The 17,344-nt window shown below is 29.8% G+C and overlaps 1 protein-coding gene across 3 annotated transcripts in view; it reads left to right on the forward strand.

The window, feature by feature from the left end:
- LOC142333118 (putative multidrug resistance-associated protein lethal(2)03659) overlaps window positions 1–17,344 on the forward strand; it is a 229,813-nt gene that overhangs the window by 162,880 nt on the left and 49,589 nt on the right. For all 3 annotated transcript variants that reach the window (XM_075380037.1, XM_075380039.1, XM_075380038.1), the window contains exons 11-15: window positions 2,676–2,962; window positions 3,384–3,481; window positions 6,655–6,740; window positions 11,974–12,114; window positions 14,229–14,434. In XM_075380037.1, the coding sequence (XP_075236152.1) occupies window positions 2,676–2,962; window positions 3,384–3,481; window positions 6,655–6,740; window positions 11,974–12,114; window positions 14,229–14,434 (818 nt within the window). The remainder of the gene's footprint in view (window positions 1–2,675; window positions 2,963–3,383; window positions 3,482–6,654; window positions 6,741–11,973; window positions 12,115–14,228; window positions 14,435–17,344) is intronic.

Raw genomic sequence — 17,344 nt, forward strand, 5'->3', positions numbered from 1 at the left:
TTCAAAATTCATCATAGGAGGGACACTTACATTGTAAAACTAGTTATGGATTAATTTATAAAAAATTAATAATTATAACAAAATCTTTATATCCCTAAACTTTCTACATAATTTTTCAATGGAAAAGATTATTGAATCAGTTTGTTTGTTTGGTGGGCATTACGTTGTCCTGACATTTTTACTTCTACAGTAATTATTAATGAATATGATGGAGAGGGTAATCAACTTGATCTAATTAATTAGATTACTGTTACATCTAAGCCTTTATTTTATGTCATTCATATTTATTCCCTTTGTTTTAAGCCCTGTCATGAAGATAAAAGGTTAAGTTATACAATTTTTTATTGCATATAATTTAAAACTGTTTGTATATTAACTATAACATGTTTCTTGGAACTGAGTTTCACTTCATGGCTTATTCAAACAGTTTTTCAGGAAACACTTCAAGATCAATAATAATGTTTCAAGTTCAATTACTGGTAACTGTACCAAAGATCAATTACTTCACTTTTTTTTTGTTTTGTGTGCGGAAGAGGGAAATCTGCAATCAGACGCCCAGCAGCTCGTACTGCTGGGTGTGTGGGGTTTCCTGCTGAGATAGGGACTTACTAAAAACCCTCCTCCTCACACAATGTTGTAATAGAACCACCCAAAGAATATTGCATCATCACCATGAGTGTCCGTGGGCTCACCAGTGTTGATGTCAAGCAATGGCTTCCAGCATCCCCTGGGAGCACCCAGCAGCAGTGATCCACTTAGACCCCTGCTGCCCACCTCTCGAAGACTGGCTTTCCACTTTCACTCTCTGCCCGAGCACCACCCAATTGTGTCACTTCTTTTACAAGCTTCCAGGAGAGTACATCTTTAAACCAAACAGCACAGATGTTCCATTTCTCATGCAAGGCCAACATATGTTCCATGACATCTTCCAGGGAGACTACTCCTTCAACGGCCACTCTGTAGCCCATCTTGGACACATTAAAAATGCGTGTTCCATATCTTCTCTATTGTGGCAGTATACACCAATCGATGTCTCCCATCTCTGTCTTGCACGGAGGCAAACCCAGTGCCAACGTAAAGCAATGGCTTCTATCATCCGCTGGGGGCAGCGATTCGTGTTCAGTTGTAGAATCTTCATGGCTTGCATCGAGGGCTGCCAAATCAGTGGCCTTCCGCACCACACTTCTTTCAGATCGTGGGTTCCCTGCATCCTGTCTTAAAGTGTTCCTTCTTGCCACAGTTGAAGCAGCATTGAGACCTATCAGGAGCCTGACATTTAGCAGCTATATGCCCCACATCCCAACATTTATAGCAACCATTCCTCATCGATGCTAAGAGACACCCTGCAGGAGACCCAATCCATCCTGTCCATCTTCAATGATATATCTGCCTGAGTGTTCCGCACCATCAAGGTCACCACCTGAGTGCAAGAGTAAGCAGGACTTATGTTCTTCTTCTAATGCAATGAGTTCCGCAACAACATTTACAACTTCTTTCTACGAGGTTAATGTCATGATATCCTTTATACAGACCCTCCTCAGTCTCTCCTTGTTTCTCCAAGCGACTTGTACTTCCTGCATGCCACCTTGAATCTTCTAGAATAAATTATCAGCCTTCTGTCCCTCGTCCTGTATTCGAATTAGGACCCCCTCATTCCTACTCTTATGGACCGACAGCACTTTTGAGGACTCTCCTTAACTTCAATTTTAAGATCCTTCAGCATATTTGTGATCTACTTCAGTCGCCTTTATAACAGCCATTTTCGAGAAGATCTTAGGTTCTGATCTTCCTGCTTCCTTCTGTGGAGCTCTATGTATATGTATATATGTGGTCCAGTGCATCCTCCTAACTGAGTATTCCACCAGCTTCCTACATAGGAGTGCAAACACATCCTCCTCTACTCTACTCCAAATATCACTTCGCTCCTCGTATTTATGAAAATGCCTCCAATACCATTCTTCAACTGCGTGAGCCTCGCCGTTTCATCCATTGAGGAATCCAAAACTAGGACAAAAATCGTCCTGTCCGACCCCTCCTAGGTCTCCCTCAGAAGCACCTTCGTGGAGGCTGTGAAGTCTAACAATTGGCCAGTGGTCAACTGTCCCCCAGTCATTTGAACTCTAACCTAGGGACTACTCTATAAAGAGAGGCCGCAAAGGCACCCTTTGACTTCGTGAAGTCAAAGATGACCACCACATCACCATCGTGTTCACCTAAATAGGTCTCCTTGTCGACCATATGAGTGTAACATCCCTTCGGTCATTGCATCATAAGTAATTCATCTAGATCATCAGTGTGCACTCCATCCTCCAGTAGTTACAACACCTTATTCTGACTAACCTCTGTATCAGTCCGAGTGGCAATCCGCCTGTGACAGCTTCTCCTTCCGATATGTTATGAAGTCCCAGACCAAATTGTCCAACTCTTTCTGTTCTCACTTGAGTGACTTACTGGCGTTTTTTCTACCCCATCCTCAAATTTATTAGACACCATCTAGAGTCAGGCAACAAGATCAAGAATGTTCAGAGCCTCTTTGGCTGTGAAAGCCTTTATTTTTACATGTATTTTAAGATAAACTCTTAAAATATAATCTTTTGGGTTATAATTTTAAAAGTAAAAAATATAAAACATATATAATATATGATAAGTTTGTTAACATTTTCTCTCTTTTACAGTCATCATTATTACATGCTATATTAAAAGAATTACCTGTAAGTAGTGGAAATATATCTGTTAATGGAAGAATATCGTACACATCACAAGAACCATGGTTATTTGCCGGTAGTATTAGACAGAATATATTATTTGGAGAACCTTATGAAAAAGATCGATATAGAGAAATTACACGTGTATGTGCATTAAGAACAGATTTTGAGCAATTTCCTTATGGTGATAAAACAGTTGTTGGTGATAGAGGTGTATCATTAAGCGGAGGACAACGCGCCCGTATTAATTTAGCCAGGTACATTTTATTTCTAAATAATTGCGGTTGATTAGTTGAAAACGGTATTAAATAATTACTTTATTCAAACCAGCACTTATATTACATTATACAGATCACATCAAGTACGAATAGGTGTGCTACTCCATTGAAAAAAAAAGGAAATGCGCGAGTATTTGGCTGGATGGATAAGGGGAAACTGTGGTAAAATCTTAATCAAAACCCCATAAAAAAATACACGTTTAATTATATTTTTTTATTTAAAACATATTTTTATTTTCTAAAACTAAAATAAATATATTGTAACGGTTAAAAAAAAAAAAATTTAAATGTTCTAGCTAATTAAATGCAAATTGCTATTTTGTATTTTGTAAGGTATAATTACACCGTATTTTGTTTATTAATGTTTTAAAATGTTTGTTTTCATTAATTTTTTTTTTAGAGCCATTTATAAGAAAGCTGATATTTATCTTTTGGATGATCCACTGTCTGCAGTTGATTCTCATGTTGGTAAACATCTGTTTGAAGATTGTATTGTAGGTAAGCATCAAGACAATTAAAGTTTCTTTGTACCATATCTCAAGTATAAGATAAATACTGAGTGATCAATCTAAAAATTTTTTATATTTAAAATTAAAGAATTCCAATTTCTTTAATATTTGATATTTTTAAATTATGTTGGCTTAAATTGCATTGCTGATGAGATGTGTAGGCCTGTTCAGTATATGACAAGATTCAGTTCAGTATGTGTATAAAAAAATGATGCAGTTTACATTGTTAATCTAATGTTTATTTCCTTTTCAATTAAAATAAATTTCACCGACAGTTTTAACTATTACACAGATTTAATGAGTATGTGAAATAAATAAATTAATTGTTATGTGAATTAATGTTAATGAGTTGTTTATGTGATTGAATAAAAATCTATCATAAATGTTTAAAAAGTAATGAATAGATTACCTATTACAAAAAAAAAAAAAAAAAAAAAATAGGTATCTGCTTACCTATTTGATTTGAGTGTTATTTTTTGCCCTTCCTAGCATTGTCACTCACTTGGCAGTTGACATATTTCAGGTACTTCAATTCTCAAAACTACTGATAGTGCACTATGCTAAAATTAGTTTTAGCATAGAATGGAGAATGGAGTTTACTCTGAAATGCCTGAACTACGAATTTAGAGTGATAATGCTATGGAGGGCAGAAAATAACACTCAAGTCAGTTATGAGAATCCTAGTGGAAATATGATATTCTGAAAAAATTCTGCTTACTTATATTTTTTGAAATCTCTTTTTTACTTTATGAAAATAGTGCGGTATTGTTTTATAAATTACATTTTACCCCAATGACTATTCAGATGTTCATTGGAATAAAGTAATGAAAGAAATGGTTTAGGTTGAGTTCCTTCATTTTATTTTTGTTATTACGCACACATCTTAAAAATACCAAAAAATCAGAATAAGATGAAACAATTTTATTAATATTTATTTTTGTTGTGTATGTTCGTGTGTCATTAAAGTTATAAAATTATAAAAACATTATGATTTTGCCCTCTGATTGTTCATGCAATTAACCATTAACCTGAATTAGATTTAAACTTAAGAGAAAATTGGAGGTCTGACATTACTTTACCTTTACTTCTGTCTTTATATTTCTAGAAGTTTTAATAATCAAATATGCTATAATAAAGGTGTTGAATAATTTCTGCCTTGCTGAATTACCTCAGTTAGGTTTAATTATTCAGAATATGTTTAATTATTCCCTGGTTCAATTGCATAAAGGAAAAGCCTTGAGTCAATTATCAATATAATTATATTTATTGTAATTCACATTAATGATGAATTATAACAAACACAGTATGAGTCTTTGAACGATGGACAGAGACTTCCTGATTCTAATGCGGTGCCGGCTTATATAACTTATAGGTGATTTAACTTATAACTTCTTGGTCGTGAATTTATTAGTGTTGTGTTTGTGCATTTTTCTCTGTGTTCATGGACCTATTACCGACAGGTATGAAAATTTTTATTCATGTGCATTGCTGGTATCTTTTATCTGGAATAAAACTGTATTTTACACTAAATTTTATGATTATTTATCACTTAACTATTTGTTTTAATTTAACGTCTGCAGGAATGAAATTAATTTTAGAATAGATTGTGATTAAGTAAAAGATTACATATTATTATTTTTTTTTAATATTATTTCTATACTAGTTTTACTTCCCATTACCTACCAAGGAACTTCACTTTCTACTGCTAAAGTAATATAATCAGTCATTAAGAATGAATGTTTAAGAGTTATTTGTATCGGTTAAATTTTAATCTAGTTTCCTGTTAGATAGCATTACAGTTATTTTAATTGTTTTATATTTTACTGAATCCAAAATCTACATCAGAATGTAAAAATGATAAATCACAATGTATGTGATAAGAGGTGCTTAAAACATTATTAAGTAAAAGAAAATAACTTTTGACAGGAATGTTAAGAAATTTCTTTTTATACAATTCTTAAGCGGTAGGAAATAAAGAGTCAGTACTGTTGTATTGGTAGAGTTGCCAATTCTGAATACTGAGTCCCAGTTAAGAAGAGGCTGCTAATATGACAATACTGGAGGTTAGGGGGATAGCTGATACAATTCCCATGGAAGATAGAGGAGGAGATGATTGTTAAAACACAGGAACTGCTTCTATTTTGGTATTTTACGTTTTTCCCTTTACTTAATATGCCTGGGTACTTTATTTTAAGCCTTACATCAGAAGCTTAAAAAAAAATTAAAATAATTTAATTAGAAGTAAGCATATTATATTTTTAAGAATACAATATTGCAGAATGAATTCAAAAGGTATAGTGTTTTTAAAAAAGTAGAATTGCATAATCATCCAGTAAATTTAATTTATTTTGTTTAATTGTGTTAACAAATTTACTTTAATTGTTCATTGTAGGTTAAGAGAAATAAAATAAGTATAAATAATGTATTTTATTGTTATTATTTTGATATCTTTAAAATTATATTAACTTAATATAAATGATACATTGTAAATATCTGAAAATAAAGGTAATTTCCCATTAATGACTTACCAATTTTAAGTTGTTTTTATACCCACAAATTTTTTTATTGTAAAATACATACTTAATACTTGGAAAATTTAAGTATTGCATTGTGCTTTTCACCAAAATTATTTAGTAATTTCTTAATTTTTTTGTTGTTTTAAAATGTTCTCTTGTTTTTTTTTGTTCACATTCATCAGTTGGCTCAAACTAAATTTTTTACAAATTTTATTCAATATTTATTTATAAGTTTATCAACAATTTGTTCAAGTTTATTTATCAAGATATCAAAAAAGACTGTTTTTTGACAGTTGATGAGATTTATAAATAAAAAATTTATAGTTAATAATAGCGATACAGGCATTATGATTACTTTTTTAAATTCTTCAGATAAAGTTAAAGTTTACATTTTTAGTAGAAATTAGTGGAAAAATTTTTCAGTTTCTGTAACTGGAAAACCAAATGTTTGAGGTTTAAGTTTGTATGTAAAGTTTTTCTTCATTTTCACCTGAAGAAAGCGTTCCTGAAATATGTTCATTTCATCAAGCGACACTCAAAATATGAAGGAAAGTTGTAGTAAATCTTAAAATATTAAAATTATTTTTATATTATTTACGATATAGTTTTTTTTAATTAAAGTAATTATTAATTTTTGTTTTTACAGATTACTTAAAAAATAAGACTAGAATACTGATAACACATCAGTTGCAATATTTGAACAATGTTGAACACATTGTTGTGTTGGAAAGTGTAAGTTTTGCTTATATATATTTTTTATTGTTTAATATATTCATATTAATCTAATTTGTGTAGAATCATAGATGATAATTTCTATTCGTCTTCTATTATTTTTTTTAATCTTTATCTATTACTAATATCCGTAAATAATTTCTTAATTGCTGTAGAAAACTAACCATTTTTTAAAGACCTGTTCAGTACTCTTATTTCAATACATTTTAATAAAATGAATGGATTATGCCTTTTATTCCATCTAGAAAAAAAACTGCCTCTGTCATTCAGTAGACAAATTGTTCTATTAAAAACAATGGTTTTGTTAAAACAGCCGTCATTATGTCTCTTACAGAGGATAAATGCACAGAAAGTCATATTGTTTTAGATATTAATAATTTCTGGTAACTTTTGTTGCTTTGTATACAAGTTCTGTTCAGAAAATAACCAAACTTTATTTTATTATTGTTTATTATTAATTTCATAGATTATTGGTTCTTGTCCCCTTCAAAGTACAACTCTCCCTTATTCACACACTTTTCCCAGTGGTGTTTCCACTTCACGAAGCAGTCCTGGATAGCTTCATTTGAAATGGCTTTTTTTAAGGTCAGTGATGAATTTGTTTTAATGTTATCAATGGTCTAAAAAATGGCGTGTCACTGATTTTAATTTCAGAAATAAGAAAAATTGCAAGAAGCCAGGTCTGGTGAGTAGGAAGGCTGAGGGAAGTCAGTCATTTGATTTTTGGCACAAAACTGACGAATTGACAAAGTTGAGTGTGCGGGCACATTGTCATAGTGAAGAAACCATGAGTTGTCTCACTACAACTCTGGTCTCTCTTTTTGCAGAATGTTTCACATAATTGTTATAAGACACCTTGATAGTACACATGGCTCACTGTTTCACCTTGAGGTATGAATTTAAAATGCACAGTTCCATTAAAATTGAAAAAACAGAGAGCATCACTTTGACATTGGATCGAAACTGATTTACTTTCTTGGGGCGAAGAGGTCCTTTTCCAATCCATTATAGTGATTGAATTTTTGTCTCGATGTCATAACTGTTAATCCAGCTTTCGTCTCCTGTTATGATCCTTTGCATTTATTTTTCATCATCATTGGCTTGCTCAAGAAGTTGTCGACAAACAGTCCAATCGATGTTTTTTCTGCTGTTTGGTCATCAAGCAAGGAACAAACTTTGTGCAACTCAATGCATGTTCAATTTTTCAGTCAAAATGTTATGGCATGGTCCAATCGAGGTGCTAACCTCTTCTGCAAGTTCTTTGAAAATCAGTCGGCAATTCGCACGCACCAGATCGTTGATTTTCTGAACTTGGGTGTCATCAGTTAAAGTCTAAGACCTTCCTGGCTGAGGGTCATCTTCAGTTTAATTATTATTTTCAAATAATATTTGTAAATATTATTTGCATTCAGTTTAATGCATTTTCAAGCATGTATAGATAACATATTTATTTGAATGTATGTCGACCCTGAATATAGGCTGAACTCCCTAATTTTGAATTTAATTTTCAGTAAAATAAAATTTGTAGAAATTTTTTTCCCAAATAAAATTTTACCGATAAGAAATTAATTTTGAAATTTATTATACATAATTATAAAGTACTGTACATACTTTTTATTATACTATTTTATATATTTTGTTATATTATACATACTTGCTTAAATTTTGTATCTAAATAGTATCATGATAAATAAGAAAAATGTTAAATTGTATACAAGATTTATAGTTAGAAATATTTTAAAAGAAATGATACTGATTGCAATTTTTAAATTATTATTTAAAATGTGTTTCTATATTTTTGTGAAAACAAAAATGCATTAAATAATTCACTACTTCATAAAAAGATTTACTCACAACACATGAACTCTTGAATTGATGCAATCATCACTACTGAAAATAAAATGTTTTTTTCATAGTTTGATTCTTCTTTCCACAGAATATCATCTTCATTTCCATCTAGTGTATTGCTAATGCAACATTTTTTAAATCCTTGCTCTAATGCTATCTGATGTTATCGATTTCCAAGACTTAATAATCCACTCGCATAATAAGCTCATGGAAGAGATTTGTTTATTCTTAAAGTAGGAGTAAGCTGATGACAGTTGTTTCACATCCAACAATTATAATTTTTTTTAAGATTATCTTTACTAGGCTTGTTCACAACTACATCCAAAACCTATAACTGTGAAGTCATATCAACAGGTATTGTAACTAAATCCGTGCTTTAAAATTTAAAGCAAAAAAAAACACAGATTTAGTTATTATTTATTTATTTTCAGTTACATGAACCCTGAATGCATCTTATAATTACAAATTGCTATCTTCTTGGACTAGACTATTTTAAGCCACTCGTTGACCAAAGACTCATCTATCCAACCTTTTTCATTAATTAGGTGCTTTTATTAATGGTAATAAGTAATATATTTTAAATATTAACTGTAATAAGTTCTCCATCATGAATATAGAAATGAAAATAAACTATGAAACAATTTTACAAACCCAGTTGAATTCAAATCTAAGTCAGCCCTATATACAGGTCAACCCCCCCATTTTGCAGGAGAAAATATTGGAAAAAACTTGGACCTATAATCAGGTAAATACATTAATTTCAATTAGTATTTGTTTAATAAATTTCTTTTAGATTTTGTTGAATCAAAAAAAAAAATTACTTAAACTGTACATTAACCCATTTACCCACCAACCGAATTTTTTTGTACAAAATTTTTTTATAACAAAATTGTTTTATATGCAATGCGATCCATAAAGTATTCAGCTCATTTTAGGTGTTAATAAAAAAAACAAAAAACAAAGTAATGTACTTACATGCATGTTTTATTGTTGAACAAGGCATTTCAAATAGTTTGTTTATAACACTTAAGTAAGTTCCTCATGAGCACATTTTACGGTACGTAAAATGTCCAGATGATATTCAATTTTTTGCCACACATGAAGAATATCCGAAATTATTTTATTAATTACTCCTTCACTTCTTCTTTGTAGTTCATTGAGGTTGACAATATTTGTTGTGAACAACCTGTCTTTGACAAACACCCAAAGAAAGAAATCAAGTGGCATAACATCAGGGGGTTGAGGTTGCCAGGGAATTTGACCATCTTGGTCAATTCAACATTCAGGAAATTGTTCATTAGGTAGTCCCTAACACGTAAACCCCAGTATGGTGGTGTGCAACCTTGTGTAAAGTAAACATTAGGTTTGCTGATGTTCAGTTTTTGGTACTGCATATTACTGTAACATGATTGTATAAGTCAGGTGCCATACTCTAAAAGGATGTAAGCATCTGGACATGAAATAAAAGTTTATAATAAAATTGGCATAAACATTCTCAAACTGTTATAACCATTCTGAAGGTAACAGTATCTTGTAAAGGATACTAAGGAAAGTGAGAAATGGAATGATATCTCATTGTCTTCTTCACTGAGCCAAACTGATTCCATTTAATGAACTGATTATTCTTAGAAAAAGTAACTAATAGGTAGTCTTGCACCTTGAGTGTTTTATATATTATGTTTTAACCATTAGGAAAACTGGAACAGATATAAAGAAACAAATTAATTTACCTCTTCTATCAAGAAACAGTGGTTTATACACTTTGTCTCTACTTTTAGATTAAAAATATATTGTCTTTGATACCTTACTGATTTCAAAATCATTTAAAATTGTACCCAAATTTTATAGCTTGTATTTATTACTAGTACAATTTAAAATGTAACTTTTTTAAGTTTGTTGTTTAATTTGTATGTAAAATTTTAAAGGTTATAAAGTTTTTTTTTACTGCATTGAAAAAAAATTCAATAAACAACTATTAATCTGAACAAATCAGATAACTATTACTACAGATAACTGTTAGGATTTTAAGAGTAACATTATTTGTTTATGCAAGGTATAAGCCTACAATACTAATGTATTCATTGTCCTATTGGGATAAATAATGATTGTATAGTCAAACTAATGCGTAAATTTCTTTTTTGATTAAATTATAGCCAAAGGATATCATCTAAAAAAAGTTTTGTTAGTATAGGATGAGATTAGAATGTAAAGAATCCTTGGAACACACCTGAATAATATTGACTGATACTCTTAGTCTCTTTTTCCCAGTCTTTTACTGCTGTTTTACTAATTCCTTATCAGTTTTTTTCAGCACTCTCCTTTCTAACTCTACTCTTTCTAATGCCTCTGACTTCTTTATATAATCACAAAACATTTATATTTTTTATTCATAATGATTACACTGTTTTGTTCAATACAGAGATATGAAAAAGTGATTGCAGTGTAGTTATATAAACATCCAAATAAAGAACAATAAAATGTAATATAAGACTGATACTATACTATGCTGAAGATACTAAATGGATAATGGTATAAAATATTTTCAGGGATAATGCTTTTGAAAGGAAATAAAGTGCAGTCTTAGAATAAAACTACGTACTGAGAATTGTTTAATGGCATGATTATAATTAGCTATTAGATCATGTAGTCTGCCTAGTCATAGTATAATATGAAGGAGTGAATACATTATTGGAATCAGTTATATAGTGAAAGTACATAAAGGACAGGAAAAATAGTTATTTATTAAGTGAAAAGTATATAGTATATTTATAAACAAATCTGTTTTTAATAAATTAATTTCCCCTTCAAATTTAAAACAGTGTATTGTTTTATAACAGAAAGGACTATCTTAATTTGTTGCTTTACACTGTACATTCCAGTCTTTCTTATGATTGTGATATGTGAAATGTGTCTGTGGTCCAGAAGCATCCAGTCAAAGTGGTTTTTTCTGAATATTATGATATTCACTATACAGTCAGTTTCTGTAGCAAATTAAGTGAGTCACTTGTAAAGTTGAGTATGATTGAGTGATAAAAAGTTACACTAAACAATTTTATCGCATGTTTCTTTAATAAGCCTACCATGAAAGTATTGTTATTTTTGAAAATGGTGAAAGACTTTGTCACTTTTTGGGAATAACTTGTGACTCATGTGAGATTGCCTGCCAAGTAGATTAATCACAGCACCTGCCTTGTTGCTATGATTATGTAACTAACATAATAGAAATTAAGCAAGTAAACCGTATGAAATATTTTGTCATCTCATTTCATTATATTGTAACTGGTATATTATTTATTAACCTGTTTAAGCAAAAGTCTGCCTTATAAAATTGTAAGTTATCAGATGTACTGTTTGTTGTTTTTTTCAAATATATAATTTTTTTCAGGGAAATGTGTTAGCCGAAGGTACTTATAAAGAGCTTCAAGAATCTGGTAAAGATTTTACAAAATTGTTATCATCTAGACCAGATAGTGAAGAAGCTGATGTTTCTGATAAACCATTGCACAAACGTCAGTCATCTGTCCAGGTAATAATTAATCATTGTTACTACTACTACTACTACTACTACCCGTTTATTATTAGTAATGACAACTAATTATTTATTTATAATAATATTTTTAAAATTCTTTAATTACCCCTTTAAAAATATTGGAATTTTTTCTTTTGTAATACCTTTCAGAGATAATTAACAGATTTTTCATTATCAGGATTACTACTTTTAATGATACCTGATGTATAAAGATTAGGAAATCTCTTGAGTATGTATCAGAATATTTTGTATTTGATGTATGTTGTATTTGTTCATATATTATTCAGTTATGTACTTTCGTTACTATTTTTAAAAAATATATCTTCTCCACAAAGATGTGCTGCTAATTAGCTTTAGAATGTCCTACCCGAGGAAAAATTTTGGTCTTTAGAAAGCGATGCATTTAATAATGTTAGTGTTATCGTGGTTTGTCATGCTGACAGTGAATTGAAATATGTTATACCTACATCGTACTTGCTGTTATTTACCTGGCTTTTCCCCGACTTCCCTAAATGGAGAATGCATCACTGTCAAATTTTTCTGATGAGATTTAGCAATTTTAAATCAAATCGATAGTAACCCTTTTAGCCAGGTCTTGTTGATATCAGGAATGCTGTTTATGGACGGATTAAGGGGCAAAGTAACAGGCCGATTAACTGATCATTGGAAAGACAATCAAGATACTTGAAATCCACAGGTATTTATGGGCTGCATTAGGGTAGGGGCTTGCATAGCCGTATTTATATTGATAAGCGAGTACTTTTGTTTTAATTGATTGCTGAAATAGGTTATGTGTTTAAAAGCTTTGTTTTAGGTGCCATAAATATTAGCAGGAAACATTGATACAATGCTCAGTGTTATTTAACTTCTGTAATCTATAAGAATTGATTTATTAAGCGTAGTTTTGGTCATTGGTATTTCATTTTAGACACTTCAATTGGCAAATTCCCAGTTTGTCTTCTATACTCTTAAATTTTTCCGTTATTATGGAACCAGCACGTTATAATGAAGTGTGTTTTACCATTTGTAATATCTGTGGCTGTATATTTGTGAAATTGTAATTCCAGATTGGCTGTTGCAATATTTAAAAAAGTGGGTACATAAAAATACATTTACAAAGGTATGTAAAGGCAAATAATGCCCCCCACCTTTATCAAAATATTCCTAATTTACATTACATTTTTCTAAAATTTAAAAAAAGAAAATGCTTGACAAATATCTTCTTTTCTAAAAGTAAAAACAGAAAAATATTAAAAAGAAGATATTGAGAAAGAAAAGTATTGCTTATCTTATAGGCTTTGTGATTTTAAATAATATGTGTAAAAAATGCTTACATATAAAACTTGTTCAAAACTTTTTGAAAATATTAACAAAAATAATTAAAGTAAACTTTAAGACGGAAGTTAAAGCTAATGGTAGAAGAGTTTGAAGTAAAGGTAAATTGCCAACATTATAAAAGGCGATTTTCTATTCACTTTCTATAAAGTCATTTCTAAGTGTAAATCATTATTAATCTGCTCTGATACTGGTTCCTTCAGCCATGTCCTTCTTCACTCTGCTCTACTGCTAGCTAGAATTTTAAGATTCTGATATCTCCAATTTTCTTTTACATCTTTTATTAATTGATTTGTATGAAACTTCCAGAAGTCTCCAGATATCTAGTGTAGTTTTCTTAATTTGAGGTAGCTGTTTCCCTTGTTTATGTAATGAATATATCTTAGGTCAATACATTTATTTATATGTTAAAATAAATGTTATGTTAAAAAAAAATAGCTCTTAAATTTCCTTGGAAGAGACTAAATGTGAAAAAACAAAAATGAACATAAGACTTGCATTTCTTATTATGATGTGTCAACAATACCAAATATTACTGTGTGTTGTATGGATATCAAATGGTCAACTGTCGCCATATCAAACCTTTTATAGATGCTGGATTTATAAAAGTCAATAAAATCATAGCATGATGGCAAAAAGATATACAGCATTTTGTTAACAGTTGTGCATGATATTTGTGTTAATTTAACAACAGAAAGCATTTAGAGGGTGAGTATCAATACTTCAGAAACCTATTTGTATATAAAATATAATTGATCAATATAACTTTTTTTCAGAGTGTTGCGTCATCAATGGATGAAAATCATGTACAACAAGAACCACCAGAAGTTGCTGAAATGCGTTCAGTTGGTACTGTTAGTTATGGTGTTTATGGAGCTTATCTTAGAGCTGGTGGGAATATTTGTACTATTGCTATATGCTTATTATCTTGCATATTAACGCAAATTCTAGCTTCAGGCGGGGATTATTGGATAACGTACTGGTTAGTAAGTCTATATTTTCTAGAAGTATGGTTTTCTAATTGCGCAATTATTAAAAATAATTAATAATTTGTGGTGTTTGAATCCATGATGATTGATGGTGAAAGTGATTTAAAACATTTATTTTTAATAATAAATTGAATAGATTTTAATAAATAAATAAAATAATATTTATCTTAATACATGCTATCTGAGAAAATGTCAAAGTTGTATTTCATAAGATGGTACACTAACGTCTTTATACATTCTAATCTATTAGTTGTAAAATATTAGAACTGGTAGTTGGATTATTACTAATTACTGTTTATTTTTAGTAGAATTCAAAATGTTTGGGGCTGTATTTGAGCTCTTTTTTTTGTGTATTTCTCATTAATAAAAAAAAAGCTGGCAAAAGGATGCATTACTTTCCTTGCTTTCTTGTTGACACATATTTATTTCAAATACACCGTACAGTTTTTTTTAATACTAATGACTTAATTATGTAATATTTAGAATAAAATTTGCAAAAGAAGATCAAAATGTTCAGTAATAAAAATTAAAAAAATTGAGTCCAATTTGATTCCTTGATCAAATTACATTTTTATCTTAAAGACTATGCAGTGTTAAAATTATAATTGAGAAAAAATCAAAATTCTTGGTAAAAACTTTTGATCTCTTTGATCAAATTATGTTACCACCAAAATATTGCTAAAAAAAGGAAAATAAAATTTTTAGTAAAAAAATTTGGGTCTTGATTGACCACTTGGTTGACAACTAGTTAATATAATATTTTTATTATATTTTAACAGTCACAATTTGAGAACAGATAAATTATTAGAAAAAAACTCCAAAACATTAACAATTTTATGATTCTCTTATTAGGAAATATTTAAAGTAAATTTCATGTTTTATTACAAACTCTGTGTAATGATATCAGAAAAAAAGTGAAATCGATTATCAACTTACCTGCTTGTCAGTAGGGACAATCTTGATTAGGGAGTCAGAAAATTTTGTTCGTCTTTTCTTACATAATTTTTGTGATTCACATCAATTTTACTCATTTTTCAACCAATTTGAACAAATAAGATATATGTCATTTTGTTTGCAATAAAAGTATTAATATATCTAATAAAACGTAATTTGAGAAAATAATATTTATGGAGCTTTTAATGATTAAAAAATTTTAATTCATCACCGGCATTGTTTAATTATCAAAGGTAAAATTTCCAAACTTATTTATTTTGTAGAAAATGTTGCTAAGTACATATATACCAAATTTCATTAAAATATCTTAAAATATAAATTCTATTGAAAAACACAAAATGGTGGACAGGCGGAAAAAGAAGCAAGATATAGGATTGTCCATATGAACTTTCATTTAATTTGATGTCCTGAATCAATCCCTTAAGTTTGAGCAACACCTCCGAGGTCATGCTGTTTAGCTATTGCTGCATGGTGAGAGAATAAATATGAGCGCTTTGGTTGTCTTTTGTTCTTTGAGATCTTATTTTAGGCAGAGCTTAGATACTTACAGCCAAGTATTTGTGCCAGATTTCCACTTTTGTGTTGTATGGGTTTTTGAGGTGTCAGGCAAAAATGTTTACAAATAATATTGAATATCCCTCCACCCCTTAATTCAGTCGACTTAAAACTTTGGAATTTTAAATAATTTTATAAGTATTTTCATGAGTGTAAATATTTCATTAAATTAATAATATTTGATTTGCATAATTTACCCCTATTTTGTGTTTCAGTTAAAAGAAAATGAGAAACAAATAAATCAAAACAAAACAAAACATTAGGTAAATTTTAAAAAGTGTAATTAATAACAATAAATTAATCTAATTGTAATATTTATAACTAAGCAGGAATTAATAAAATAAAATGTGGAGAGCAGGAATTTAAAAAAATGTTTTAATTACATTTACAAGCATATAATTAAAAGAAATTTAATGAAACCGATTGCATTTGCATAATAAGCAAACATTTTCAACTACAGAAAACATGTAAATATTAAAAAAATTTAAATCTTCTCTCCTTGACTAAGTACACATAATAAAAACAGTAACAATAGTGTAATTAATACAATTAAGAAAAATAACAAGTAAATTATGAATGAACATGATGACTGGATTAAGAAATATAATACATTTAATTTAAATTTTTCATACCAAAAACAGTAGTTCCATTATTAGTAACAAATTTTATAGCAACAGAACATTTTCTACACCTAATTCAGTTAGCTTGTTGAGTTGATGTAAACAAACTGTGCATAAGAGTGGTCAATTCACAAGCATCTCCTGTAAATCCGTATAAAAGAAACTATGCGACGTTAATATGCAGTGATGTTGTGCTATTATATTTTACAAAAATTATACATATATTTTAAATTTAAATAAATTAAGCTAAGTTAAATGATCAATAAGTATTTCTTACCTTGTTCAGCACATCTGATAATCCATGAATATCTTATTCATTAAAATTGTTTGCTGTTACGTAGTTTCCTTGAGTTTTTTAAGTTATGAAATTGTCAATTGTCCAGTTACAGTAAAAATTCACTAATAATTCAGATAAAGTCACTATGATAATAAATAAATAATACATTTAATTCAGTTTTCATCATCTGATTGTGAGAAATCCTAGCGGTCAGTATTTAGAGATACAATAAGAAGCTTAATGTTATTTTCGATTATGTTATCCGGTTTCCAATAATGGTACAACAGTATCCATTACATGCTTTATACAGTTTTTCCATTCCTGCTGACCCGTTTTAGAGATGGCTTTTAAGTATGAATTTTTAACATCAGATATTTTAAAAGTAGTATTTTCTGGCGGTATGTAACTTGTGATTTCAAATTCACTCAATTGGATTGAGTTCACAATGATGAAGAGGTAATCGAAGCACGGTTTTACCACTGGATCTTGCCAGCTCA

This window comes from Lycorma delicatula, chromosome 12 (assembly GCF_047948215.1).
Source record: "Lycorma delicatula isolate Av1 chromosome 12, ASM4794821v1, whole genome shotgun sequence".
Classification (NCBI taxonomy): Eukaryota; Metazoa; Arthropoda; class Insecta; order Hemiptera; family Fulgoridae; genus Lycorma; species Lycorma delicatula.